A 26,974-nucleotide genomic window follows, 5' to 3' on the forward strand; every position below is an offset into this window, starting at 1 on the left:
TCCTGTTTTCTGATTGGCTGGTGACAGCAAAACTGTTCGACTGGAAAAATTCATTCATTCTTTCATTGAATGATAAAAATCTCTGGCGAGTTTTTATGTGTTGTATTGCATTTTTAAAAATGTGTTTTGTCCGTTTATTAGATCAATCCAAATAATGTTTCTCTTGTCAGTTCCTTCATACATTTTTTTTTTGGGGGGTGGGGGGGTGGGGGTTTCCAAACGGGTCCCAGATGTCTGCAACCAGCACAAGGCCCTGCTTTATCTCCAAATTTGCGCCGTCATGTCCTCTCGCAGACGGGAAGTGTAAACCGGCAGGTGGTCCTCCTCCACAATCACCTGCCCCCCAACCTCGGATTCATTAACAGAGGCTGCCGGTTCCCTTTCAAGTCGGAGCGCCGCCGCCGGCCGCGCAGAACCGCCGGAGGCCGTCTGCAGCTCCTCGGCAGGAAGTTCACGAGAACTGGATTGTGGTAGCTTGTTTGTGCTGAGTCCGCGCATCAATAAACACTCAAATATCCTTCACTTGGGGTTTTCAGTGAATATGACATGAAAAATAATCAACAGTTATTCGATGTACTAAGAAAACAAAAAGGCTACATATAAAACCATTTTTTTCTGTTGTTACATATGTTGTTGTTTTTTTTTTTTTTTATTTAAAAAATTGTAGATCAGGAGCCCCTGACATGACATGAGAGGTGGGGTTCAAATCCCGGAGTCTGCATGTTCTCCCCGTTTTAATCATATCCTACTGTTGGGTCATCGTGACAGATATTAACAAATATGACAAAAAGCGTTCATTTGTTTTTTTGTTTTTAAATTAAACTCCCTTTCTTGCCTGCATTTTCGTTTTAAGAATGATTGACGACGCGTACACGAGGAAGTCGTTTAATTGTTTCATCAACAGCGGAAGTGTGTTTAAATCAGCCTGCACATGGAAAGAAGAAATAAAACATCGGCGTGTCCATATGAAAAATTGCAATCAGAGTTTTTTGGCTGCATGCCGGCTGCGTCGGCGAGGTTCTGCCAACGAGCAGGACCGGCCCGCTGCGGCGCTTGCTTTCGGCGGGGAAGGGCAGCGTTTTGCGTGTGGTCATGTGACACTTCAAATACGCCACTTCATCCATGTGCACAGCAGCTTGCAAAAAAAATAATAACAATAACAATGACGCTGACACACTTTTGCTTCTTTGACAGACCAAGTCAACAACTCTTTGAAACCGAGTCTGTCCTCCAGTCAACGGAACATTTTAAAAAACAGATGTCTGGTTTGAACGCGGCGTTGGCCTCGCAGTTCTGAGGGCCTGGGTTCAATCCCGGACCTGCCTGTGTGAAGTTTACGTGTTCTCCTCGTGCCTGCGTGGGTTTCCACCGGGCACACCAATTTCCTCCCACATCCCAAAAACATGCGACATTAATTGGACACTCTAAATTGCCCCTAGGTGTGATTGCGAGTGAAGCTGTTTGATTCTATGTGCTCTGCGATTGGCTGGCGACCAGTTCAGGGTGTCCCCCGCCTCCAGCTGGGATAGGCTCCAGCACTCCCCGCGACATTCATGAGGATATGCGGCAAAGAAAATGGATGATTTGAACACCGGAGTCCCACCAACGGTGGGGCTTTTTCATTACTCAATCACATGTGGTGGAAATTCAATCATTCACCGCCAACAACGTATCTACGGTGGTTTTTCACTGGGTCGGTGTGGAAGATCTATTTTCTTTGCCGATTATCCTCACAATGTTCGAAGGGAGTGTTGGAGCCTATCCCAGCTGTCAACGGAGAAAACCCACGTAGGCACGAGGAGAACATGTAAACTACACACAGGTGGGGCCCGGGATTGAACCCGGGTCCTCAGAACTGTGAGGCCAACGCTTGACCGTGCCGCCCTCACCGAGAATATCTGTTAATTTCAGGTCTATGAACCACGGCATTGACTAAAAAGTTATTTTCGCCGGCAACGTCGCGCTGCTTTGAATTTCACATCGGCACCGCTTTTGAGTAAAAGATAAAGATGAGGTGAAACTCCCGAGAACAGAGTTGTTGGGGGAGCCGCTATCAAACAAAACAAAACAAAACAGAAAAGAAAAGAACCGGAGATTGCAACTCCATGGAAAAACTATTTAGGTGCTGCTGTTTTGGTGAGCAACCGAGTACAAAACGCACTCTACAGTGAACTCTTCCAAGTCCTTATTGTTACTTGTTTTTTTTCCCCCCAGTGAGTAAAAAGGAGGCGTCTCTCCGAGGCCGCCGTTTAGTTTTGTTGTCTTGACTGGATCACGGCCACGATTGGAGGGAACAGGGCAGTACGAAACGACAATAAATTAAGGCACTTCCTGGTCTTGCCAACCCGCGTTCAGGTGCACATACAGTATCTCCGCTTCAAGTGTCTTTTAAAGACGTTTCCAAAACGCACACGTGCGCGCACAGCATAATTGACGTAAACGACAAAATCCAAATTCAGAGTTCGTCTCGCGAGGCCCTGGCGGCGGGTGGCGGCGAGTCCCCCGTGACGCTGTTCTGGGCCACGCTCCGGATGCGACCCTGCTGAGCGGTCTTGCGGGCCTGCTGCCGGTCCCAGTCGGTGGCCACGGCCTCGTCGTCCCAGATGGTGGAGGTCTCGGTGTCGCTGATGTAGCCCGGCTCGCCCGTGTAGTGCGTGGGGTAGATGAGCAGCGGCTCCACCGAGAAGGCCCGAAGGTCTCGCGGCTCGTAGTGAGACATGTACTCCGCGCTGTGGAGGACACAGCGGGTGTTAAACGCGACGGTTCAGAGGAGAAATACGTAGCTAGTGAAAGACGTCGCTTATTTTGTGTAGTCTTGACCAATGTTCCCTCTAAGCTGCGCCACTGCACAATTGCGCACTCTCGGCGCACATGAAAACCGATCCAGCGCAGTGAACCGCACACAGTCGCTGCTGCTCAGCCTAGTTCTACTTCATAGTTTACCTGACACCGCCCCCCTCCGCTCTTAAAGGGGTACACTCGTAATTACAAACGGAACACACACCCGCAACTTTATATCCGCGGGCATGACTGGTGGAGCACACCTGTAACTTTATATCTGCGGGCATGACTGACCACACCGGCACATTTTTCAAATGTGAGTGAGTGGAATATCACCTATGTGTGTTCCGTGGAAAGAAAAATGACAACTCGAGACTCCAATGCATCAATTGTAAGAACACTGAAAAGTGTGAAAACTGTTTGCCTCGTTTCAATTTCATGTCTTCAAACAATACCTACAAGTACATCTACAATTCCCATTCCTTTCCCTGCCGAGTTCATAAACGAATACCCACGCGCACACACAGCGTATTGACAGAGTAATCTATACAGGGAACACTGCACACATGTCGCTGTGTATTTACGCAGTAACCCGCGCACGCGCAACATCCATGCCGACCCCGCCCCCCACCTCCGGCCTATCAATGGGAATCCTGTCCCCGTCTCCAAGCGGCAGGAAGAGCCTCGGCGGCCCGCATTCCTCAAAGAGAGGCAGGGGAGGGGGGGGGGGCGGGGGCGAGCGCAAGGAGTCCAGCGTTTGTTGAGGGAAGGAACAGGAAGGGTGAGAAAGATGTGCGATGGGCGCCGCCATCCAAGCCAGCAGAAAGCGACGCGATGTACTTACAGTACTGCATTGCATCTGTACTCAGCATTTACAATATTACGAGTCTTCTAATATTGCTTGCATTCATTCTGCCTATTTTCCCCTAAAATTGATCAGTTAATATCGACGTATTTAGTTGAGTGTATTTTTTATCATTTTGTATCCTTATTAATTGGTCAATTGGCTTATTGTACTCAATGTTACTGAATAAAACAACACCAAGAAATTAAAAAATAAATTTTTATTACCCAACTGGATTATAATTGTGACGTATTGTATGAAGTAATAAATTAATAAATGCATTTTAAAATGTGTTTCCTAAATAATTGTCTGATTTTATTTTATTTTTTCATAACCAAATGTTTCCTTTTTTATTTTTATTAATTCTTTCTAAATCAAATCTTTTGTTTTTGGGGGGAAATAATAATCCATTTTTTTAAATTAAAATAAATTAAAACTTTTCAAGTACATATTGAAGAAATAATTGCTTGATCATAATTAAACCATTTGTATATAATAAAATAAAATGAGTCAAATAAGACATTTTTCTTTAAAAAAAAGATCAATAAATTATTTTCAATCAAATTAAATAGGTATGATTAATTTATCATCTAATATTTTGAATCCATTTTTTTTCATCTTATCTACAATGATCCATCCTATCTGTCTGTTTCAGAACTTAAATTTTTCCCTTGAGCATAAACGTTTGGTCGACGTGTCAAACTCGAGGCCCAAGGACCAGATGTGGCCCACCACATGATTTTATGTGGCCCCAGAAGGCAAATCATGTGTATCAGCTTCCATAATTTTTGTTGAAATCTGGATCAAAATTACAAATCTCCATATCACAAATAATGACGTTGAGATATTGCAAGCATTTTTGTGTTACCAAACATCAACAATAGTTGAAAAACCAATTACCCTTGATTTCTGATTCCAAAATTTGTTGATAAATTTAATGTGTAAATATGATGGTTCAAATAAAGATTTTCATGTTGTCAGTCATAATGGCCCTCGGAGAGAAACCGTAACTGCAACGCGGCCCGCGAAAAAAATGAGTTCGACACCCCTGCACTAATAGATAAAGTTGTCGCAAAAAAAGAACAATTGGGGTATTTTTCTATTCGAAAGGAGAAGAAAAATCAAGCTTGGATGAAAAAAAAAAGGTGGAATCGAAGAGAATCAGCGGAAAAGTGTCACAAAAGACTTCCCCATGTTTATTTTCGATATATATATTTTTTTCCTCACCTGTTGAAGCCTTATGTAAGTGCGCCGTGCACCTGCAGGCGTCTATTTGGGGAGCTCAGTCAATATTTGCGTTTACTAAGCTTGTCTAAAAGAGTCTTTCCTGTTTGTGTTTGTGTTTGTGTTTGTGCCCGCCTCCACGCCTTCTGTTCTCCGAATTACACACACTGGACAAAGGTGAATGAATATATTCATTTTCCTACTTCTTCCAATGATCCAATGCTAAGTGTTCATGCTAACATGGAAAAATCCAGCAAAAATGATGAAAGTGCTCAGGTAGAAGCAAAAAGCATTCTACATTGTACCCTGTGGTCAGCTCCCCCCTTTTTTAAGGGAATAGCTCAAATTCTAACATGCTAACAGTTCCTATGCTAACATGGAAAATTCCAGTAAAATTTATGAAAGTGCTGAGGCAGAATCAAAAAGCATTTTACATGTCCCTTGTGGTCAGTCTCCCCCCCACCCCCTTTTTATGGGAATACTTCAAATGCTAACGTGCTAACAGTTCCTATGGTAACATAGGAAAATCCAGCAAAAATGATGAAAGTGTTGAGACAGAAGCAAAAAGCATTTTACATTGTAGCCTGTGGTCAGTTCCCCGTTTTTTTAAGGGAATAGCACAAATGCTAACAGTTCCTATGCTAACATGGAAAAATCCAGCAAAAATGATGAAAGTGCTGAGACAGAAGCAAAAAGCATTTTATGTTGTACCCTGTGGTCAGTCCCCCCCCTTTTTTTATGGGAATAGCTCAAATGCTAACATGGTAACAGTTCCTATGATAACATGGGAAAATCAAGCAAAAATGCTGAAAGTGTTGAGCCAGAAGCAAAAAGCATTTTACATTGTACCCTGTGGTCAGTTCCCCGTTTTTTTAAGGGAATAGCAGAAATGCTAAAAGTTCCTATGCTAAGATGTAAAAATCCAGCAAAAATGATGAAAGTGTTGAGGCAGAAGCAAAAAGCATTTTATGTTGTACCCTGTGGTCAGTTCCCCCCCCCCTTTTTTTTTATGGGAATAGCTCAAATGCTAACATGGTAACAGTTCCTATGCTAACATGGGAAAATCAAGCAAAAATGCTGAAAGTGTTGAGCCAGAAGCAAAAAGCATTTTACATTGTACCCTGTGGTCAGTTCCCCGTTTTTTTTAAGGGAATAGCAGAAATGCTAAAAGTTCCTATGCTAAGATGTAAAAATCCAGCAAAAATGATGAAAGTGTTGAGGCAGAAGCAAAAAGCATTTTACATTGTAGCCTGTGGTCAGTTCCCCGTTTTTTTAAGGGAACAGCACAAATGCTAACACGCTAAAAGTTGGTTTCCAAACAGTTTCCTGAAATTTCTTTTGTGTAAGGCATTGGTCACATTGTGCAAATTAAAAAAAAAAAATGAAACAACAACAACCCAAAACTGGCACGTATTTTTTTATAGCATAGGATAGTTTCAACCGAGAAATTGATTGGACACCAGGAAGGCCGACTCTGATAAGTTCTTGGACAAATCATTAGCCTCAGGATTTGCATTCTTTACCCTCCAATGAACTTGCATAAATCGTAGGAATGTATGGCAGTCCGATTTTTTTCTAATACGCAAACCGAGCCAACATTTAGACCCAAAAAATTGGTGCAAAATTACGCGTTGAAAAACTAGGGCATAGGAAAAACTTTTTCTGACTATGTTTGCTTTTGATTCTTTCTCATTCGAAACACGTGCACGCTAAAATAATCATAACCAAAAAAACGGACTTACTTTGGGTGTTTGTTGAACATGACGGGCAGGAACTCGTCGACGGGCAGCATCTTGGCGAAGGGTTCGGCGTCCAGCAGCTTGGTGGCTCCCTGCAGCGACAGCACGTAGCCCAGCGTCCAGTACGAGTAGTCGGCCTCCACCAGGTTGTTGACGCCGTCCACCGAGCGCTCGGGCTGCTGCACTTGCATCCGCTTCCGCCCCACGTAGCTGAGCGACACAGGACGGCCTCGGTCTCATCGTAGAGTTTAACCACGAACGTGGCCCTGTTGGGAACCGCTGCCGAAATCCGCCATACCGTGGGACCCTTTTTTATGTTTTAATATTTTCAACTGTATCTGAAGGTCACTCCTACAGAAGCGTATTGTGTCCACACCAGGAAAAAAAAGTCGCGATCATGTTTTATCGTGATATGTTTCACGTTTTAATGTGATAAATTACACGTTATAGTGTGGTTCATTTCACGTCATAACATGAAACGTTTCACGTGGGTTTATCGGTCATGATTTGGATCTCCCGCTTCACAAATATACTGAAAGGGAATGTAAATGGGATATTTGGTGATATGTATCTGTTACATTTCTTGAAGATCCGCCAAATGAACTTTGAGTCTGAGAATTTCACATCACGTCAGAGATCCTACCGACAGTTTTGTGAGCGGTGTGTAGACTTTTGCTAAGGTTGTGTGTATTTACATGAGGTCCCAGTCCAGCTGGGCTTTGTCCACGTCCTCCAAGATGGCCTGCAGACGCCGTTTGAAGCGGGGCTCGAACCTGACGTCGTCCTCTAGAACGAGGACTTTCTGAAGGCCCCGCTCCACCACCTGCGGATCCAAAAGGATTGCTTGCTTAAGGGTCCGGGCGCAGTGCCGTCAAATGAAGTATCGGTCCTCATTTCTTAAACGTGTCAGATCAGCAAAACAAGTTCGATCTCAGAGGACCCAAGAAAATATGAAAATGAATTTCTCGAGGATTTCATTTGTTCAGGGAAAAAGAATCCAAACCTATCAGGGCCGTTGTGAGAAAGTAAATCTCATCAATAATTGCTTGCGAGTCTTTCGCATCGCTCGATACGAATTTGGCACAAATTCTTTTCTGCAGAATTTCTTCAACTCAATCGACTTTGAGGGTAGCTCTTAAATTGCCCGTTTAGGATTATCTGACTGGATTTCAGAGGTGGACTTGCTGGTACGTTTTGGGTTGTTGTCCTAGTTAGAACACAAGAGAACCTGATGTTCGCCTGATTTTCACATGATTTTTCTGGGAGACTGCGCGATTTATTGTTTCATTACTCGCAGTAAGCCGTCCAGGTCCTGAAGAGGCAAAGCAGACCGAAGCCGTTACACTACCATCCCCGTTCTACCGTTTGACTGTTGGTATGTTCCTCCTTTTATCAAATGTTTCATTTTTGAGTCACAACTTACAAAATACTCCACTCCTTGTCTCGTCAGTCCACGAAATATTTCTCAGAAAGTTGGACGTGGACCTCATCAATATGTTTTTGGGTGAATGTGGGATTAGCCTTTCTTTTCTTTCTCTTCTGAAATATTTTTTTCGCTCATTTTTGCTCCGCCTTTATTTAGATGTCAGTCTGAAGAGTCGTCCTTGCACACTTGGAGTAATTTTGTGAAGATGACTCGTCCTGGTCACCTTCCCCACAGTTCCTATTTCTCTCCAGTTCTTGGTAATGGCTCAGATCGTTGTCCGCTGGAGTCCCAAAACCTTGAAAATGGCTTTGGAACCTTTTTCCGGCCTGATCGATCTCAGATACTTTCTCATTTGTTCTTTAGATCGTGTCACGATGGATTTCTTTTTTTTTTTTTTTTTTTTTTACATCTCGTTCAATCTGCCAAGTGGTGAGCAAGAGATTTCTTTATTCAACAAATTGGATTTTCTCACTTCAGAAATCTGGAAAGCGGCAAATACATACTGTATGAAACGGGCTACTTCTCACCTGGCTCCATATTGAGTGATGGCTAAGGAAGCAGCCGATCTCGCCTCTGGTCAAGACCCGGCCCGAGTACGGGTCCTTGTAGCCGGGCATCATTTCTATTCCCAGCGCCTGCAGCTGGGATGTATTTAGAGCTCTGAGAGGTTGAGAGAAGAAGTCACGCTCAGTCGCTTGTTCTAAAAACTGTTAGTCAGGCACTGCGTGTCGCAGCATGCACCGTATGAAACTCAGAGGGGGAGGGGGCCGGATTAGGACTTTCTCAGAGGGATTAAACCGAGAGCAGTCGATAAGAACGTTGAGAGTGTTTGGATAAAAAGGGGAGACAAGAGACCCAAACGCCGCATTTCCGCCAAGCACCGACGTCGACCGCTAACGTCAACATGTGAAATCCGGTCCACATGCGGACTGCGCTACCGCGCGCAAGTCCAATCCCTTGTAACAATCGGGTCGTCCGTACAAGCCGCTGAGAGGTTTTGAGATTCCGATCTCGACCTACTTGCCGTCCACGGCCGGTGCGAGCGTGGCGCGCAGGCCCAGCGCCGACATTGTTTTCAGCATCCGGCTTCTTCTGTCCAGCCGCCGCTTCAGGTTTATCAGGAAGATCTGAAAACAAACAATGTTATGTTATGATGCGAGGTGGTGGAAAAAGATAAGAACAGAAGACGTTTCTAAATCTGATTTCTAAAAAGCGGTGTGGTAACTTACGTCGTCCAAACCTATGGTGTCCTGCGCTGACGGTGGCGCGTACAGGTGCTCGGAGGGGTCAATATTGTGGTCGACTGTGGGCCAGGAGGAGAGAGAATGATTCAAACGCAAAAAAAAAAACAAGGAGGAGACTGCAGAGCCCAAAAATATGACAATACCTTTGAAATCTGTGGCCGCAAAATACATAAACTGTCATCACGCGTTTATCGTGGGAGTTGCGATTTCAAATATGACGAATGATGATGATGATGTTCAATCATTTCACATTTTGGGGGCCATTTTTATGGCCTATAACTTGGACAGCTGAAATGATTTTTTTTAATCTTCTTTAGAGAGGGAGTAGAAAAAAATAATAATGAAGTTGCATAAGTGTGCACACCCCTTTAAAACTGATTCAAGCTCATGTTAAATGAGGTATGCACACACCTGCCACCAAATAGCCCCACATAAAGTTCGGGTGTTCCAGTGGGCTTTTCCTGACAATCTTTTGCTTTCTCAGTTACGGGAGGGTGTGCACCACGATATCTTGGTGTGTTTTTTTTTTTTTAATTCTCCTCTTGAAAATATCCATCCATCCATTTTCTGAGCCACTTGTCCTCACAAGGGTCCCGGGAATGGGCAGAACTGAACTGGTTGCCAGCCAATCCCACTTCTTGAAAATATACATTTCTAAAATTCTGCTCTGTAGGTTATAGGTCACATTCATGATGAGAAATGTTTCCATCAATCCATTCCCGGTGCCGCTTAGTCTCACGAGTGTCAAGGGGGGTGTCCTGAAGCTACCTTTGGGATGATTAGGGATGGGCTACACCCTGAACTGGTTGCCAGCCAATCACAGAGCATAGAAAAAAATGGGAAATATCCAATAAATACCAAAAATCTGGCAGTGAACAGAGTTGCGTGGATGTTTGAAAAGCGAGGACAGGGAGGACAGAGCGAAAAAAACAAAAAAAAGGAAAAGAGAGAAAGATGAAGCTGGCGGTTCGAGGCTGACAGGATGCAATCAGAGACGCCAGCGGAGGTCAGGAGGAACCGGCCGAGGAGACACACTGAGGCGTGGCAGATTGCCGGAAAGCACGTCGGCGCGGCCAAACTCACTCAAGGCCTCCGTCGCGGTGTGGATGAAACTCTCGCGCTCGTCTTCCACACTCTGGTGCGACTTGAGGGGGACGGGAAGGAAGCCGTAGTGCTCTCGGTTGCACACGTGCAGCTGGACGCCTGAAGGGCACACGCGCAGCAATTTGCACTTTCCACAGGATACCTCGTACAACTTTTCCTTCTTATTACTGTGAAAAGGATCGTAAAAGTCTGTGTGCGTGTGTGTGTGTGCGTGCGTGCATGTATTTTTTAAATATACTTTTCATCCCCTCTTAGTGTGACCTTTTGATTTAGACCAGCAGTCGGCAACCCGCGGCTCCGGAGCCTCATGCGGCTCTTTCATCCTTATAATGCGGCTCTGATTGGCTTGGGAAAATAAATTACTAAAAATTTTTTTGTTGTATTTAATTGAAGTGTGTTTTATTTGTGTTAGTTTTTATATTATTTTAGTTCTAAATTTGAAGATTATTGTGATCTTGAAATATTAAAATATTAATTAAATTATTTGATATTATTTTTTCGTCGCTCAAAATAGACGTCACAGTGCGGAAGCGGGTATACCCGCTGAAACGCCGTCTATTTTGAGCGACTTTCAAGCCCGGCAAAGCCAATGGAGAAATGTAAGAAAAGAAAAATATCTCAAGAAAATAGAACATTCTCTGGAGCGCGTGGATTTCATAAGAAACGTGCTGCGGTAAAGTAGTAGAAGTTTTTTTTTTTTTTTTTTCATTTTAGATGTGCGGCTCCCAGTGTTTTCTTTTCCGTGGAAAGCGGGTTCAAATGGCTCTTTCGGTGTCAAAGGTTGCCGACCGATGATTTAGACTATAAAAGGGTTCTGAATGCTGTTCTTTTTTACAAGGGTGCATTGAAATGTATCGTAATTCCCGGCCATACATAGACCGCACCCGTCTAAAAGTTGCAAGTGCCCACATTGAACCACGACGTATTTACGAAGAAAGGCGGTACACAGAGAGTTTAACGCTAGCGCCGCCGTCCTAACGCTAACGCTGACGCTCGCGCCGTGCTAACAGGGCCGGTTGAAAAAAAAAAAAAAAAAAAACATACTGTTAAAAATCACTGAGACACGGCAGTAACATGCTAGTGCAGTGCTAACAGGGCCGGACCGGTAAAAGTCACTTCCTCGGCACATATATTCCACCGGTCTCACTCTTACCTTTTCCGCTCGAGTGCCCCCTTAGTACATAAATAGGCCGCACCCGTGTAAACGCTGCAAGTGCCCACGTTGAAACCCACATTGAAACCCGAGATATTCACCAAGAAAGGCGGTACGCAGAGAGGTTGCTAACACTAACGCTAGCACCTCTACGCCAATGCTAGCGGCGCGCTAACACGGGCGGTTGAAAAAAAAAGATACCGGTAAAAATCACAGAGACACGGCAGTAACATGCTTGCGCAGCGCTAACAGGGCCGGACCGGTAAAACTCCATTCCTCGGCACATATATTCCACCGGTCTCACTCTTACCTTTTCTGACCATGTTCCCCCTTGGGGCCGTTAGAAAAAAATGCACAAATCAGCCGCACCATCGCACAAACGGCAGGGTTAAAAGCGTGCGAAAAAAAAGTCGCGGCTCACAAGCCGGAAATGACGGTCGTTTTTCTCGTCGCGGCATCGACGCTTTCCACAGCCGCAACGTAACAGCAGCGATGTGAAAAGTCCCCGCTGAAGGTAGCAAAAAGGGGGCGGCCTACCGCAGCAAACCTGCGAGCCGACGCTCTGGCAGACAAACGCAACACATTCTTGTCAAGCGTATGAAATGGAAATCTCCAGGGTTGTGTTTGCACACAGACACAAACAATCCATACACATGGAATTGGTCATCTTTCTGCTTTCGCTTACGATACAAAGTCCTCTTTGTTAGCGTCCAAACGTGATGATTAGACAAGAAGCGAGCACATTAAAAGCGGCTCATTTCCCTTCCAAGCACCTTGACTCGTGCTTCGGCTCTGACCGCGAGCGCGTTCGGACCTCGGCGTTAAAACGCAACGGGCAGGCCGGCTCCGAATGCGCGAGCTCGCCACGACCTTCCGACTCACCCGCTTGCCGCGCGGAGAACGCGAAAACCATGATGTCATCGAAGGCCCAGCTGTAGTCGGGGTGAGGCGGGTAGAAGGCCAGATCCCGGCTGGCCTCCCGTCTCAGGTCCAACAGGAAGGTGCTGTGCACCATGGGAACCGGGAAGCAGCCCAGGCGCTTCCACTCCCTGATCGGCTGGTAGTCCGGCGTTCTCTTGTAGTAGCCCTGAAGCGGAACGCGTTTGTTTGTCCATTTTTTGGGTTTCGGAAGCGCACGGACGGAGTGACGGAGGTCCGGGTTGTACCTGCGGAGTCATGCCGCACCAGAAGTTGGAGTACAAAGAGCGGGACTCCAACATGGGGGCGGCCACCGTCAGGTTCTCGGCAATGAGCAGGTCCAGCACTCGGGGGTTGGTCAGGAGGTTGTCGCTGTCGACAAACTGCGCGGCGTCGACACAAAGAGAAAACCGAGAGAGAGACCATCGTAGTCGTACTATGTACTAGTAGCTTTTAAATATATAATATTTCCGTTGGAATTAACGGGAAACCTTTTGGGGTACAATCAAGATCTACGACCCGAGGGATGAGGACCAAAACTGGCGGGAATGGCGGAAAATCCGCCAGAGGTTTACGTCCATTCAAAAATATTTGCCTTTGCCTAAAGATGTCGCAAGAGGGGGCAAAGGGCTATGTTCTACATTAGACGAGGATATGGCCTGACTCAATGAAGCGCCTCAGGTCAACACAGGTGCTTGGCAACCAAGAGGCCACCCGAAGGTGCCAAAGCAAAAACTACATTTCGCAAAAACCGGGACGTTAAACGGGACTAAACCTGGAATTCCCAAAACTGAAGGGAACGTGAATATAGTTGGGGGGGGGGGGGGGATATATTTGTATTACACTGACGAAAACAATTGGATAATTGTATCAATTTACAAGTTTCTCAAGTTATGAGCTTTGAGTTATGTGTGTGGGGGGGGGGGGGGGGAGACGGTGAACACATTCCCGGGATTCCGATTCAGTTCACAGGAGAAAATCGATTCGTTTGCGTCTTCCTCTTACCAAAATGAAGTCGGCCCACCGCTGCCTGGCGGCCTTGAGCGCCGCCTGCCTCAGCTTCATCACGTGCATGAAGCGGGACGCGGGCCAGTGCTTGGGACCCCACTCGTCGGCGTAGGACCTTCACAGAGCGCCGCTGGTTACTTCATCGAAGCCTGCTCGTTAACGGCACGATTCAAATGACCCGGTATTTGATATTTGATACTATTTGGTCAATGTCGTGGCGACGCGACCAAACACAGTAAAAGTCCCAACATTTACATTTCAAGTTACTGTGGGAACTCAAGTGTCTTTCAAAATTGTTTTTGAACCGTAATTCCCGACCTACAGAGCGCACCTGCTTATAAGCCTCCCGCAGTACATTTGTAAAGGAAATACCATTTGGTACGTGCATACGCCGAAGCTGTGCGAAAGCCGCAAGTGCCCACATTGAAACACGAGATATTTACAAAGAAAGAGGGTACACAGAGAATTTAACGCTAGCGCCGACGTACTAAGGCTAATGCTGATGCTAGCGCGGTGCTAAGGCTAACGCTAGCGCCGCGCTAACAGGGCCGGTTACAAAAAACATACCAGTAAAAATCACTGAGACACGGCAGTAACACGCTAGGGCAGCGCTAACAGGGCCGGACCGGTAAAAGTCACTTCCTCGGCACATATATTCCACCGGAAAGCGGAAAAAAGTCACGGCTTAATGGCCGGAAACTACGGTAACAACATTTCAAATTGGTTTCAACGGAGTTTTGTGCTTGATCAAGGTCGCTTCCTTGACACCGATTTCTATTTAGACAACTCTTTGCCAGCATCGCGTGGCATCTTGGGAAGTTACGGGAAGAGCGCCAAAAATTATTTTTCCGCGACGGGGTGACAACGTGTTCAGCGGGAAATAACGACAACGTGAATGTGAATTTGCAAAAAAAAAAAAAAAACTGAACGGCGAATATTTCGGACGATTACTGTAAATCCGTGATTGTCAAAGTGCAGTACGCAGGCTCCCTCTAGTGGCTCTAAGTGCCGTTCAGTTGTATTTAGCTTTTAAGTTGAAAAATGTAATCTTTGTTTCTAAAAAATTTTTTTCAATTTGATATGCATTTCATTTCCGTTGAACAATTTATTTTTGTCTTTTCTTATCGTGTTAACCGAATCATGTACTGGCCCGAGTGCTTTTTAACTTATTCTTCCTTGTTTTTCCGCATTTATGTCCAAATATGATTCAGGTAACTCCGCTATTAGGCTAACAATTATTATTTATTTTTACTTTCAAGCTGTGCATAATCTTGCAGCGGCTGATTATAATATTAAACATACATTTAGGGGATAAAACCAAATGTTTCATGAGCACTTAAGGCTACTATGCTACTGTATTTTGATGTCGTTCATGATTGTGATACTGAGAGAACCAAATATCTTTTCTTTTTTTGTTCCTTTTTCTTTTAGGTGGTATAAGGTTCGAGAAGTGTTATTGGCGTTATTAAGAAATGATTTTTGAAGCCACGACGCGATTTCGCTGACCTGGGCTCCTCCATGGGCCGCCACTCCACGTAATGGTAGACACGCTGCGCATTCTTCAGCCACTCTCGCAACATGGCCGTGGTGTTGTCCACGTTGTGGTCGCTGGCGGCCCTGGAACGACACCGTTGCGCATTTTCATTTGGCCACTTGGGGGCAGTACAACACAGACGCGGAGACGCACGCAAAGATGAGTTGCATAAGTAAATTGCAGTATCCATCCATCTATTTTTTTTAGCCGCTTATCCTCACGAGGGTCACGGAGAGTGCTGGAGCCTATTCCAGCTGTCAACGGGCAGGAGGCGGGGTACACCCCGAACCGGTCGCCAGCCAATCGCAGGGCACAGGGAGACAAACAGCCGCACTCGCAATCACACCTAGGGGCAATTTAGAGTGTCCAATTAATGTTGCACATTTTTGGGATGTGGGAGGAAACCGGAGTGCCCAGAGAAAACCCACGCAGGCACGGAGGGGACATGCAAACTCCACACAGGTGGGGCCGGGATCGAACCCGGGACCTCAGAACTGTGAGGCCAACACTTTACCAGCTGATCCACCGTGCCGCCGTGGCTTTTTTTATTCCAAGGAAAAATGAAACTTTTTTGCAAAAGGAGGAAAAGACAAATTGGCGTCACGAAGTTGTCAGCAAGCAAAGAAACAATATCGATATAAAGAAAACGATGATATTTGTTCATATCTTTATCAAAATGGCGATATGCAGAGAAACAGCTCGTGGTCACAAGATGGCCGGGAAAATAAAATGTGAAGATTATGTAGACATAATCAAATATCTTGCCTATTGTACTCGTGTTTGGGTATGCACGCTCAAATGAAAAGCATGTTCCGACAAGCACGTGCACGCGGGCGCCCGGGCATGCGCGCGTTATTACTCATCCAAAAATGTAAAAAAAAAAAGGCATCCGCCGCATAATGGCTGATTTTTTTTTTTTTTTCATTTCATTTTAAGTTATGCCAGCCAAAGTGGGGAACACGCTGCGCTGTCGTAATGAGTCGGCGTAAATAGGCGTTTACACGCTTGTTGGACTGCTAAAGCGCCCGTCGGCGAGACGCGCGGAGCGGATGTGCCGCGACAGGCCCGGGCGACTTCGGGCGAGCCGGGAACGGCGACCACGAGACGAAGATTATGTTCAAATACATTTTTCTCAAACCTGTGAAGAGCCCAACTTCACTTTTGTATCGCCGAGGCTGCTTTGTTGTCGTCAATACTCATGTGAAGTGTCATTATCTTTTCCCGCTTATCCTCACGAGGGTCACGGAGAGTGCTGGAGCCTATTCCAGCTGTCAACGGGCAGGAGGCGGGGTACACCCCGAACCGGTCGCCAGCCAATCGCAGGGCACATGGAGACAAACAGTCGCACTCACAATCACACCTACGGGCAATTTAGAGTGTCCAATTAATGTTGCATGTTTTGGGGATGTGGGAGGGAACCGGAGTGCCCACCCGGAGAAAAGCCACGCGGGCACGGGGAGAACATGCACACTCCACACAGCCGGATCCGGGATTGAACCCGGGGCCTCAGAACTGCGAGGTCAAGGTTTTTTTTTTTATCAGCTGAGCCACCGTGCCGCCATGTAAAGTGTCAAATCCTCCAAATTATGCAACACACTCCATGAAAATAAAGTGATGCACGCAGTCCAAAATAGACTTTGGGAGAAAGTTCCATTTGCGAGCAGTGGAAAAGTCCACCGGAGTAAATGTGTGCTTAGGCGCGTTTTCTGCGTGTGAGCACACTTCCAGGTGAGAGGAAGCCTGTCATCCGCTAACGGACGTGTCGCGCTGCAAACGACAGCCGGCCGCGGCGTCCGACAGCCGCTTTGCGTGCCCGTTATAGGCGTGTTCGTACCTGCGCGTGTCATAAAAAGGCATAAAAAAGGGAATGCGCACAAATTGTGTGTGCATGGGGGGCGAGTACGAAAGGCTCAAAGGGTCCCAAAAGTGGAATTTACAGCGATGAACGTGAACGTTGTTGCTTTGATCTTGGCTTTCTTTGGTGAAGCAGCATGTGGCGTTGTGCCCAAGGATTGTTTTATTGTTCGTGTGCTCCGTTCCAAGATCAGTGCAAACACCGATGCAAGGCATTCTGTGCCCTGTGTCTGGCTTCGTTCTACAGATCTGTGGAAAGGAAGTCCATCCATCCATTTTCTCTGCCGCTTATCCTCACGAGGGTCACGGGGGGTGCTGGAGCCTATCCCAGCTGTCAACATGCAGGAGGCACGGTACACCCTTAACTGGCTGCCAGCCAATCGCAGGGCACGTCGAGACAAACAGCCGCACTCACAATCACACCTATGTGCAATTTAGAGTGTCCAATTGTGAGTGGATGTGGGAGGAAACCCGAGTGCTGGAGCCGATTCCAGCTGTCAACGGGCAGGAGGCGGGGTACACCCTGAACTGGTCGCCGGCCAATCGCAGGGCACGTCGAGACAAACAGCCGCACTCACAATCACACCTATGTGCAATTTAGAGTGTCCAATTGTGAGTGGATGTGGGAGGAAACCCGAGTGCTGGAGCCGATTCCAGCTGTCAACGGGCAGGAGGCGAGGTACACCCTTAACTGGCTGCCAGCCAATCGCAGGGCACGTCGAGACAAACAGCCGCACTCACAATCACACCTATGTGCAATTTAGAGTGTCCAATTGTGAGTGGATGTGGGAGGACACCCGAGTGCTGGAGCCGATTCCAGCTGTCAACGGGCAGGAGGCGAGGTACACCCTGAACTGGTCGCCGGCCAATCGCAGGGCACGTCGAGACAAACAGCCGCACTCACAATCACACCTATGTGCAATTTAGAGTGTCCAATTGTGAGTGGATGTGGGAGGACACCCGAGTGCTGGAGCCGATTCCAGCTGTCAACGGGCAGGAGGCGGGGTACACCCTGAACTGGTCGCCGGCCAATCGCAGGGCACATTGAGACAAACAGTCGCACTCACAATCACACCTACGGGCAATTTAGAGTCTCCAATTAATGTCGCATGTTTTTGGGATGTGGGAGGAAACCGGAGTGCCCACCCGGAGGAAACCCACACAGGCACGGGGAGAACATGCAAACCCCACACAGGCGGGTCCGGGATTGAACCCGGAACCTCAGAACTGTGAGGCCAACGCTTTAGCAGCTGATCCAGTCGCCGTTGCTATTAGCAATTATTGCAGCCGCTCCCGATCCGGCAAAGTTTGCCATCCCGACTTATTTTCCAGCGTGTTTGTTTTGCGACTTTGCCGTGAAGCTTCTCCTGACCGGCCTCTTTCGGACTCTTTGTTTCTCGCCCGCCCCTGCGAGGCCTCCGAGCACACGCTGTGACTTTCCACGATGACTAACGCTATTACGTTTCCCCTCGCTGCCGTCTTCGCGTCCCGTAATGAAGCATCACTGACAAAATGCCCCAAAAAAAAAAAAACGCAAACATCTCACGCCCGTTGCTGCGCCGCAATCACAAGTGGATATGAAATACTCGGCGGAGGCCCGGCCCGACTTAATGCGCCGCTTATGTAATGCCTCCAAACGCCATCGTCATCTGGGGCGGTTCTGATGACCCGACAAAAACATTGAGAAATGACATCAAATATCTATTTTATATATATATATAAAATATTATATAATAATAATAATAATAATAGTATATTATATATATATATATGTGTATTTAAAATTTAAAAACAAATATGTATAAAAAATAATAATATATATAATATTCTCGTCTCATACTCGAATTATTGAGCGCATTAATGTGTGGAGATTGCGAAGGATGTATTTTGCGAGTTAAAGCCGTCCGAAGCAGGTTTTGCTCCCGCCGGCCAATCAGAGGACGGAAAAATGCCGACGTCATCGGGATCGTTTTGAAATCGGATTGGTGGGAAGAGAGAGTCCCGTTGTTATGATTGTTTATGTAATACTTACATTTCCAAGAATGCAAGTCACAACAACAACAACAACACCAGAGTAGTAGTGTATTTTTTTTTTTTCCGAGAAAAGACAGACGGCTAGTGCATTATGAAAAATTATCAATTCAACCAATTTTCCCTAAATGGACTGGAAGCAGTGCAAGCCAAAAGAAACGCGAAGAAATTTTGAGAGTTTTGAATGCATTTTTTAGTAGGCGTGTAATACGTAGCCCTCAACCTCGTTTTAGTGATGAACCATAAACTGCAGCCTCATTATTTTGCTCCCTGAAGGGATTTTACTGTTATGTCTTTGTTCCTAATCAGCGAGCGGACAACACGTGTCGCCCATTCACAACGCCCGTAAACTTTCAAAGCGTCACTTTGTCGCGATCCGGCATCGTTTGGGCGCTCGCGTGTCGACGTAGGGAGGACAAAGTCGCATTCGTTTTTTTGCACATTTGATTGACAGTTGACAGTAGAGAGGGGGCGTGGTTTCAGTGCATCCAACGGACACGCCCACAGCGAGAGCGGCTTATTCCCGCCCTGCAGAGCGCGCCTGATTATAAACCCCACCGAGTGCATTTGGAAAGGAAATACCATTTGGTACGTACAAGGGCCGCAGCCGTGTAAAAGCCGCAAGTTCCCACATTGAAACCCACGTTGAAATACGAGATATTTACAAAGTAAGACGGTACACAGAGAGTTTAATGCTAGTGCCGCCGCGCTAATGCTAACGGTAGCGCCGCCATGCAAATAGGCCCTGTTTAAAAAAAAAAAACATACCGGTAAAAATCACTGAGACACAGCAGTAACACGCTAGCACAGCGCTAACAGGGCCAGACTGGTAAAAGTCACTTCCTCGGCACATACATTCCACCGGTCTCACTCTTACCTTTTCGGCTCGAGTGCCCCCCCCTTGCGGCCGTTGGGAAAAAAATGCACAAATTAGCCGCATCACCGCGTAAACCGCAGGGTTGAAAGCGTGTGAAAAAAGTCGCATCTTACAGGCCGGAAATTACGGTACTTTTACAATTTTCTTCATCCAACCAGCCATTGTCAAGGCTGCTTATCCTCACAAGGGTTGCGGGAGTGCCGCAGCCTATCCGAGGAATTATCGAGTAGGGGTACACCCTGGACTGGTCACCAGCCAATCACAGCGCAGATGGGGAGAAACAACAGTCGCACTCACACCGATTGAAAGTCTCGAATTTATGAATATTTTTTGGGATGTGGGAGGAAACCGAAGTGCCCGGAGAGAAGCCAGGCAGGCACGGGGGGGACAACATAAAAAAACTCCACACAGGCGGGGCTGGGATTGAAACCCACATCTCAGAACTGTGAGGCCAACAATTGAACCAGTTGCCCCACCGTGCACCCACCCAATTTTTTTTTTTTTTTTTTTTATAATCAATGAAATTTGGCAGGATTGTTACCAACACTCCTCTCTGTGGCGTGTCGAAATTTACAACGGCCGCGATGACTTTTTTGTGGTGATTTCCCGCAAAAGCTCAGCCCGTCGTTGCCAAAGCGGTCGCCACGTGAGCACTTTTCCCTGCCGAGAAAAAGAGCGACAAATTCCTCATGCCTCTCAGCATCAACAAAGCGGGGACTCGCGCTCAAGTGTGACATTTAGGAGTCATCTTCAAGGTCATTCAGAGGCTTGCGACTTTCCCGCCGAAGTGCCCCTGAAACTCCAAAAGCATCCCTCTATCCGTTTTCTTAGCCGCTTATCCTCACAAGGATCGCGGGGAGTGCCGGAGCTCATCCCAGCTGTCAACACGCAGGAGGCGGGGCATACCCTGAACTGGTCGCCAGCCCATCGCAAGGCACATGGAGACAAGCACCGGCACTCGCAATCACACCTTGGGGCAATTTAGAGTGTTCAATTCATGTTGCATGTTTTTGGGATGTGGGAGGAAATCGGAGTGCTTGGATAAATCCCATGCAGGCATGCGGAGAACATGCAAACGCCACACAGGCGGGGTTCGGGATCGAACCCGGAACCTCAGAACTGTGAGGCCGACGCTTTCCAGCATTAGCAATTATTTGTCCTGCAACGGCAAGGAAACACATACAAGCGTTCACACCTATGGACTCCTCAGCGCCGTTAAAGTAGCAGGTTGAAAAATTTGAATTCATGTAATATCAATGTTAGTTTCCCTTAGCCCATCTATGGCTTTTTGCATTGCATCTTAGTATTAAGAAAGCGTACGTTCCTTCGGTAGAAATATATGGATTGGTCGAATAATAAGTGTACATAATTCTGCTCTCTATCGACCATCCCTTCATCTACCATCTTACTCCAAAAGCATCCATTCATCCATTTTATTTGCCGCTTATCCTCACGAGGGTCGCGGAAAGTGCTGGAGCCTATCCCGGCTGTCAACGGGCAGGAGGCGGGGCTTACCCTGAAACGGTCGCCAGCCAATCGCAGGGCACATCGAGACAAACTGCCGCTCTCGCAATCACACCGAGGGGCAATTTAGAGTGTCCGATGAATGTTTTGCATATGTTTGGGATGTGGGAGGAAACCGGAGTGCCCACCCGGAGAAAACCCGCGCAGGCACGGGGAGACCATGCAAACTCCACACAGGTGGCTCCGGGATCGAACCCGGGACCTCAGAACTGTGAGGCCAACGCTTTACCAGCTGATCCACCAAGCCGCCACTCCAAAAGCATCTATGCTAATTTATATTAGCCCATCTATGGCATTTTGAATTATACATGTGCATTAGGCTTGTGAGATGGTTTGTTTTAGTACTTAATATAATTCTCTTCTGTTTTCTGTGTCAGTTTTACAGTCAACGTCGACTGGGAGCGACACAGACACACAAAAAAATAAACACACAGGAAACCAAAACGAAGCATCCAGACGCGACAGCATGTGTTGAAAATGATGACGCCACCCTCAGACGACGTTTTCCTAACGAGAAGCGAAGCTCGGCCCGGCGAAGCCGAGAGAGGCTTGTGCTGAAAAACAAGCAAAGCCGCAAAGCTGCGTTTCCTCCCGCGGCCGAAGGAGAGAGACACAAACAGAGCGCTTGTAAATCCAGCTCAGGGATGGGCTCCACAATTGTCTTTTGTTCATGGACGCCACCAAAAACCTTCCCACCAACACTTTTGTCCTCCGGTGGGGGGGCCTGCGGACGATTAGGCCGTGAAGGCGGAAGAGTTTGGCGAAGGAAAACTGACCCGCTGTTCGCGCGGGAACGGCGTAAAAACACAAGCGAGGTGTTGTCGGCATTTTTGGCGGGTGAAAAGTTTGGCCCGTCGCTTTCCGGGTCAACGTCACACACGTAATGCTGTAAACATTGATATGTCCAAAATAGCAATGCAAATTTAGTTTTCCATCCATCCATCCATCCATCCATTTCCTTAGCCGCTTATCCTCACAAGGGTCGGGGCACATGGAGACGAACAGCCGCACTCACAATCACACCTTGGGGCAATTTAAAGTGTCCAATCAATGTTGCACGTTTTTGGGGTGCGGGAGGGAAACCGGAGTGCCCACCCGGACAAAAGCCACGCAGGCACGGGGAGAACATGCAAACTCCACACGGGTGGGGGCAGAATTTGAAACCCGGTCCTCAGAACTGTGAGACCAAAGCTTGCTTTACCAGCTGAGCCGCCGCGCCGCCAAATTTAGTTTTATAAAATTTAAAAAAAAAAAAAAAAAACACAGGGAAGCATAAATAAATAAATATGGCCAGTCGAGTCAATTCAATCTCAGTTTTAATTTCATTTAATTGTATTTTATTATACTTTTGGAATGTAGACAAATTAAAATTATATATATTTTTAAAATGTAAAATCTAAAAAAGGCGCGACCATCGTGAGGATAAGCGGCATAGAAAATTTATGGATGTATGGAAAATATAAACCGTCCAATTAAAAAAATATATACTAGTTGGGTTATCATGGTTAGCCACGATGATCAAATAGTAGGTTCCGCTTTTGTTTGTAATAAACTTGAATATTATTGTCGACATTCAGTCCAGCTCTTGAAAAAAATTAAAACACACACAAAAAAATAAGTTTTTCGGTATTTTGACTATTTTACATTTAACATTGCGCTTAAATGTAATAAAATTAAAAATACATATATACTCAAAAAACAATTCAATAAAAAAATTATTGCTCATTGTCATGAACTGCCTTTTTTAATAATAAAAAAAAGTTCAAACCACTACATCATGCAGAGTTTTAGAATGAATTCAGCGATTCCATCACGCACCACTAGAGGGAGCGCATGTACTCCTAATGCTCCACCCGTCACACTTTGACAATCTCTCCTCTGAATAACAACATTTGTATTTGGAATTTGGGAGTTACGTTATCAGAAATTTTGAGCGTAAAATAAAAATGTTGCTTTTACGCAAACAAACGCTGGACCGGAGCTAATCAGAGAACCGGATCATTCGGTGCCGGTCTTGTGGGATTGTACCGTGACTTGTACGAATAGCAGTGAAGAGAAACTAGAAGGCCTGTGATGGCCGCGCACGTCTGCTTCGCACGTCCGCCGGAGTGACTCAGAACAACGCAAACGAATTATTTTCATTTCGACGAGGCTTTCGGAACGCAAGCTTCGTTCCCGAGGAGCGATTTGAGCGACCGAGAATTTTCCCGCCTGCTTAGCATCCAGAGGCGGCGGTCGCGAGCTGCGCGTCGCGACGAGGCTTTCGACACCGGCTTGGATTTGAAAAAAAAAAAAAAAAAAAAAGTACAGTTTACGGGATAATGAAAGGCAGCTGCGAAATGTCGATTGGAATTTTGGATTGGGCTTTGGAGGGTTTAAAAAAAATATAAAAATGAAAAAAGCTGCTCCACAGGTGGAACATCATGACGCATGCAAAATATATTTCAACATTGAGCAAAAACTCCAATGTAAACATTCCTCATTATGATGAAAACATTTACACAGCTTGTGTTATGATACATGTTGGGAAAAGCCTACTAGAACATCTGAACTTTATTTCACCCTAATCAAGGCACGATAAATAGTGTACGCTGTGTGAAATGCGAATGTTGCTGCTAATTGAGGGGTGTGCACACTTATGCAACCACATCATTTTCTTATACATCTCTCACGAAAATATCAATTATTTTTTTCAAATGAAGTTAAGGGCTGCACGGCGGATCAGCTGGTTAAGCGTTGGCCTCACAGTTCAGAGGACCCGGGTTCGATCCCGACCCCACCTGTGCGTTGTTTACATGTTCTCCTCGTGCGGGTTTTCTCCGGGCACTCCGGTTTCATGCAACATTAATTGGAGACTCTAAATTGCCCCTAGGTGTGACTGCAAGTGCGGCTGTTTGTCTCTATGTGCCCTGCGATTGGCTGGCGACCAGTTCAGGGCGTGCTCCGCCTCCTGCCTGTTGACAGCTGGGATATACTCCAGCACTTCCGCGACCCTTGTGAGGATAAGCAGCTCAGAAAATTGATGGATGGAAATGAGTTTAAGTACAGATTCTAGGTTACATTCATGGTGGGAAAAGTCTTGAAATTTGTGTTTTTCCATCTTGATGTTATTTTTAATATACACATATCACAAAGAAATGGCATTTAAATTGGGGTGTGTAGACTTTTTAAATCCACTGGAGGGAGGTAGTAAGGTAAAGTAGGTTGGAAGGAAGGAAAACCAAACAATAACAATATTAATTAATCAGAAAAAAAATCCCCTAATATATATATATGTATATTTTAATTGTAATTAAAAAAGAAAACAGACACCCCCCAAAATAAATACTAAACAATATATCCTTTTTTCCCCCAAAATTGTGCAAAATGAATCATGTTCTTCAATTGCTTACCCGCCAGTCAGCTGCACACACCTGACAAAATTGCCACGCACCAATGAAACGATGAATATTACTCGATAAAATATTACTTCTGCACTTTCAGAATAATGCAAACAATTTAGTTCCCCTGCAGCCGTGCAGGTGTACCTAATAAAGTGAGCTCCCACTTGCTCCTCCACATTTTTTGACACGCATGACTTGCTGCCACTGCGCCCCCCCCCACCACCCCCCACTAATCCTGCTGTCAAAGCAACTTAATGTCTGCTTTCAAGCCCCCCCCCCAAAAAAAAAACAGTGTTTGCCGATTATTTATGTTGTCTTTTCAAAATGCACTAATGAGCGTTTACCTGCTGCTTTTGGCGGGCGCGCTCTGTCATTAAAGCCACAAAGGAGGATCAGATAATAATCATAATCAAGAATTATAACCGAGTCAAATCAAAGCGTTGTTCTTACCAGATGGCGATGCGCTCCTTGGGGTAGTCGAGCCTCTCGATGCAGCCCAGGTGGTGAGCCAGGCTGTGCGCCGCGTTCCGAGCCACGATGGCGATCAGGACCTTGGGTCGGAGCAAAGCCGACTCCTCCGGAGCGGCGGCGGCGGCGGCGGCGGCGGCTGTGGGGCTCGCGTCGTCGGCCTCCGCCAGCAGCGTCACCGGCTCGGAGGCCACGCCGGCCCGCAGAGAGCACAGCGCGGCCAACAGCAGCAGAGGCGCCCGCATCTCGTCGTCGGCTTTCCCGCTTGTCCTGCTGCTGCTGCTGCCGCCGGACTGGACCGGTCGGGACTCAACCGCTGAGGAGTGGGTGCGTGTGAAAGAGAGATAGGGAAGGAGGGAGAGAGGGAGGGATGGAGGGATGGAGGGAGGGAGGGAAGGCTCAGAGAAACTCCCGTCACACCTTGCAGCCACTCTGCAATTTGGGAGGCAAACTGACCCCCGCGTACTCGCGGTTTGAGATCCGCGGATTCACCTGTTTGCACATTTGCTTTCAAATCCATCCATCCATTTTCTTTGCCGCTTATCCTCACGAGGGTCGCGGAGAGTGCTGGAGCCTATCCCGGCTGTCAACGGGCCTGAGGCGGGGTACGCCCTGAACTGGTTGCCAGCCAATCGCAGGGCAAATAGAGACAGAAAACGGCCACGCTCACAATCACACCTTGGGGCAATTTCGCGTGTCCAATTAATGTTGCACGTTTTTGGGGATGTGGGAGGAAACCGGAGTGCCCACCCGGAGGAAACCCACGCAGGCACGGGGAGAACATGCAAACTCCACACAGGAGTGGCCGGGTTCGAACCCGGGTCCTCAGAACTGTGAGCCCGACGCTTTACCAGCTGTTCCACCGTGCAGCCCTTAAACTGATTTGGGGAAGAAAAAAAAATCAATCTTTTAGTGAGAGATGTATAAGAAAACAAAAAAGTCGGATGATGTGGTTGCATAAATGTGCACACCCCACAATTAACAGCAACATTCACATTTCACACAGCATACACTATTTATCGTGCCTCTGATTAGGGCTAAATAAAGTTCAGATGTTCTAGTAGGCTTTTCCCAACATGTATCATAACACAAGCTGTGTAAATGAAAAAATGAAAATGAAAAGAAAACAAACAAGGGGGCTATCGATTTTTTTTTTTAATAATCAAATTGGATTATTTTTTATTGTTGGACAACGACATGTCGCTATTTTTTGATTAGCTAATCACGTTACTGTACTGTCAATCCAAGCATCAATAAAAATTAGCTCCCCCAATTATGATTGTTCATATATTTCTTCCATTTGCAGCTGATAAACAAAGGAGAAGATTGTGCTGGTGTACCTAATGAAGTGTCTCATTGTTGGCACGAGAATGTATCCAAAATGGCTGCCGATATGATGCATGAAAATGCAAGAGAGAGAAAAAAAATACACAAGTGGCATACATTCGCTGTAATTTGCGCGAAACGAGTGAAGCTTCGCGAAATGACAGACGCCGCAAGTCGGCCACGCCGCTCTGTTTATTTGAGCGGGGACGTCGGCCATCAAGGCGAAAGTTTTTCCCTCCTCGCTGAGGTCACGACTTTTCTGAGTCACATGCTAACAGTTGGTTGGAGGTGTGCCTGAGCGACAAAAAAAAAAAAAAAAAAGAAAAAGAAGAAGAAGAAGAAGAAACTGCCAACAATGGGGGCGGGCCTCACAACACAAATTGCAAAAGTACTCAAAGTCGATGAAGAAAAAAAAAAAAAACACACACTTGATCTTCATAACATCCGACCCGCATCAGTTCTTTTAGGTTAGCTTGCGTTCTGTGATCTATTTTTTTTTTTTTGTGTGTGCATGTATTTCTTTTTTTTTTTTTTTT

At 46.3% G+C, this 26,974-nt stretch overlaps 1 protein-coding gene across 2 annotated transcripts; it reads right to left on the reverse strand.

Annotated features, from left to right (window-relative positions):
• Nucleotides 1–623: 623 nt before the first annotated feature.
• On the reverse strand, nucleotides 624–25,504 carry colgalt2b (collagen beta(1-O)galactosyltransferase 2b). Of its 2 annotated transcripts, XM_061826162.1 has the most exons (12): nucleotides 25,095–25,504; nucleotides 14,948–15,058; nucleotides 13,439–13,556; nucleotides 12,682–12,816; nucleotides 12,398–12,602; nucleotides 10,342–10,461; nucleotides 9,244–9,317; nucleotides 9,035–9,141; nucleotides 8,542–8,674; nucleotides 7,284–7,411; nucleotides 6,592–6,798; nucleotides 624–2,729 (listed from the first exon to the last, which is right to left on the reverse strand). In XM_061826162.1, the coding sequence occupies exons 1-12, from the start codon at nucleotides 25,355–25,357 to the stop codon at nucleotides 2,456–2,458; spliced, it is 1,875 nt and encodes a 624-aa protein (XP_061682146.1). In that variant the 5' UTR covers nucleotides 25,358–25,504; the 3' UTR covers nucleotides 624–2,455. The 2 variants fall into 2 exon arrangements, with proteins under 2 accessions (XP_061682146.1, XP_061682147.1); XM_061826163.1 differs by lacking the exon at nucleotides 10,342–10,461.
• Between the last annotated feature and the right edge of the window lie 1,470 nt (nucleotides 25,505–26,974).

Source organism: Syngnathoides biaculeatus, chromosome 7 (genome assembly GCF_019802595.1).
Source record: "Syngnathoides biaculeatus isolate LvHL_M chromosome 7, ASM1980259v1, whole genome shotgun sequence".
NCBI classification, from domain to species: domain Eukaryota; kingdom Metazoa; phylum Chordata; class Actinopteri; order Syngnathiformes; family Syngnathidae; genus Syngnathoides; species Syngnathoides biaculeatus.

Excerpts from the sequence above, each read along its gene's own strand:
- colgalt2b (XM_061826162.1), bottom strand. The coding sequence starts at position 25,357 with ATGCGGGCGCCTCTGCTGCTGTTGGCCGCGCTGTGCTCTCTGCGGGCC. Across the intron at positions 12,603-12,681 it reads GGTGCGGCATGACTCCGCAG|GGCTACTACAAGAGAACGCC; the intron begins GTACAACCCGGA and ends GTTCCGCTTCAG. Across the intron at positions 9,142-9,243 it reads ACACCATAGGTTTGGACGAC|ATCTTCCTGATAAACCTGAA; the intron begins GTAAGTTACCAC and ends GTTTGTTTTCAG.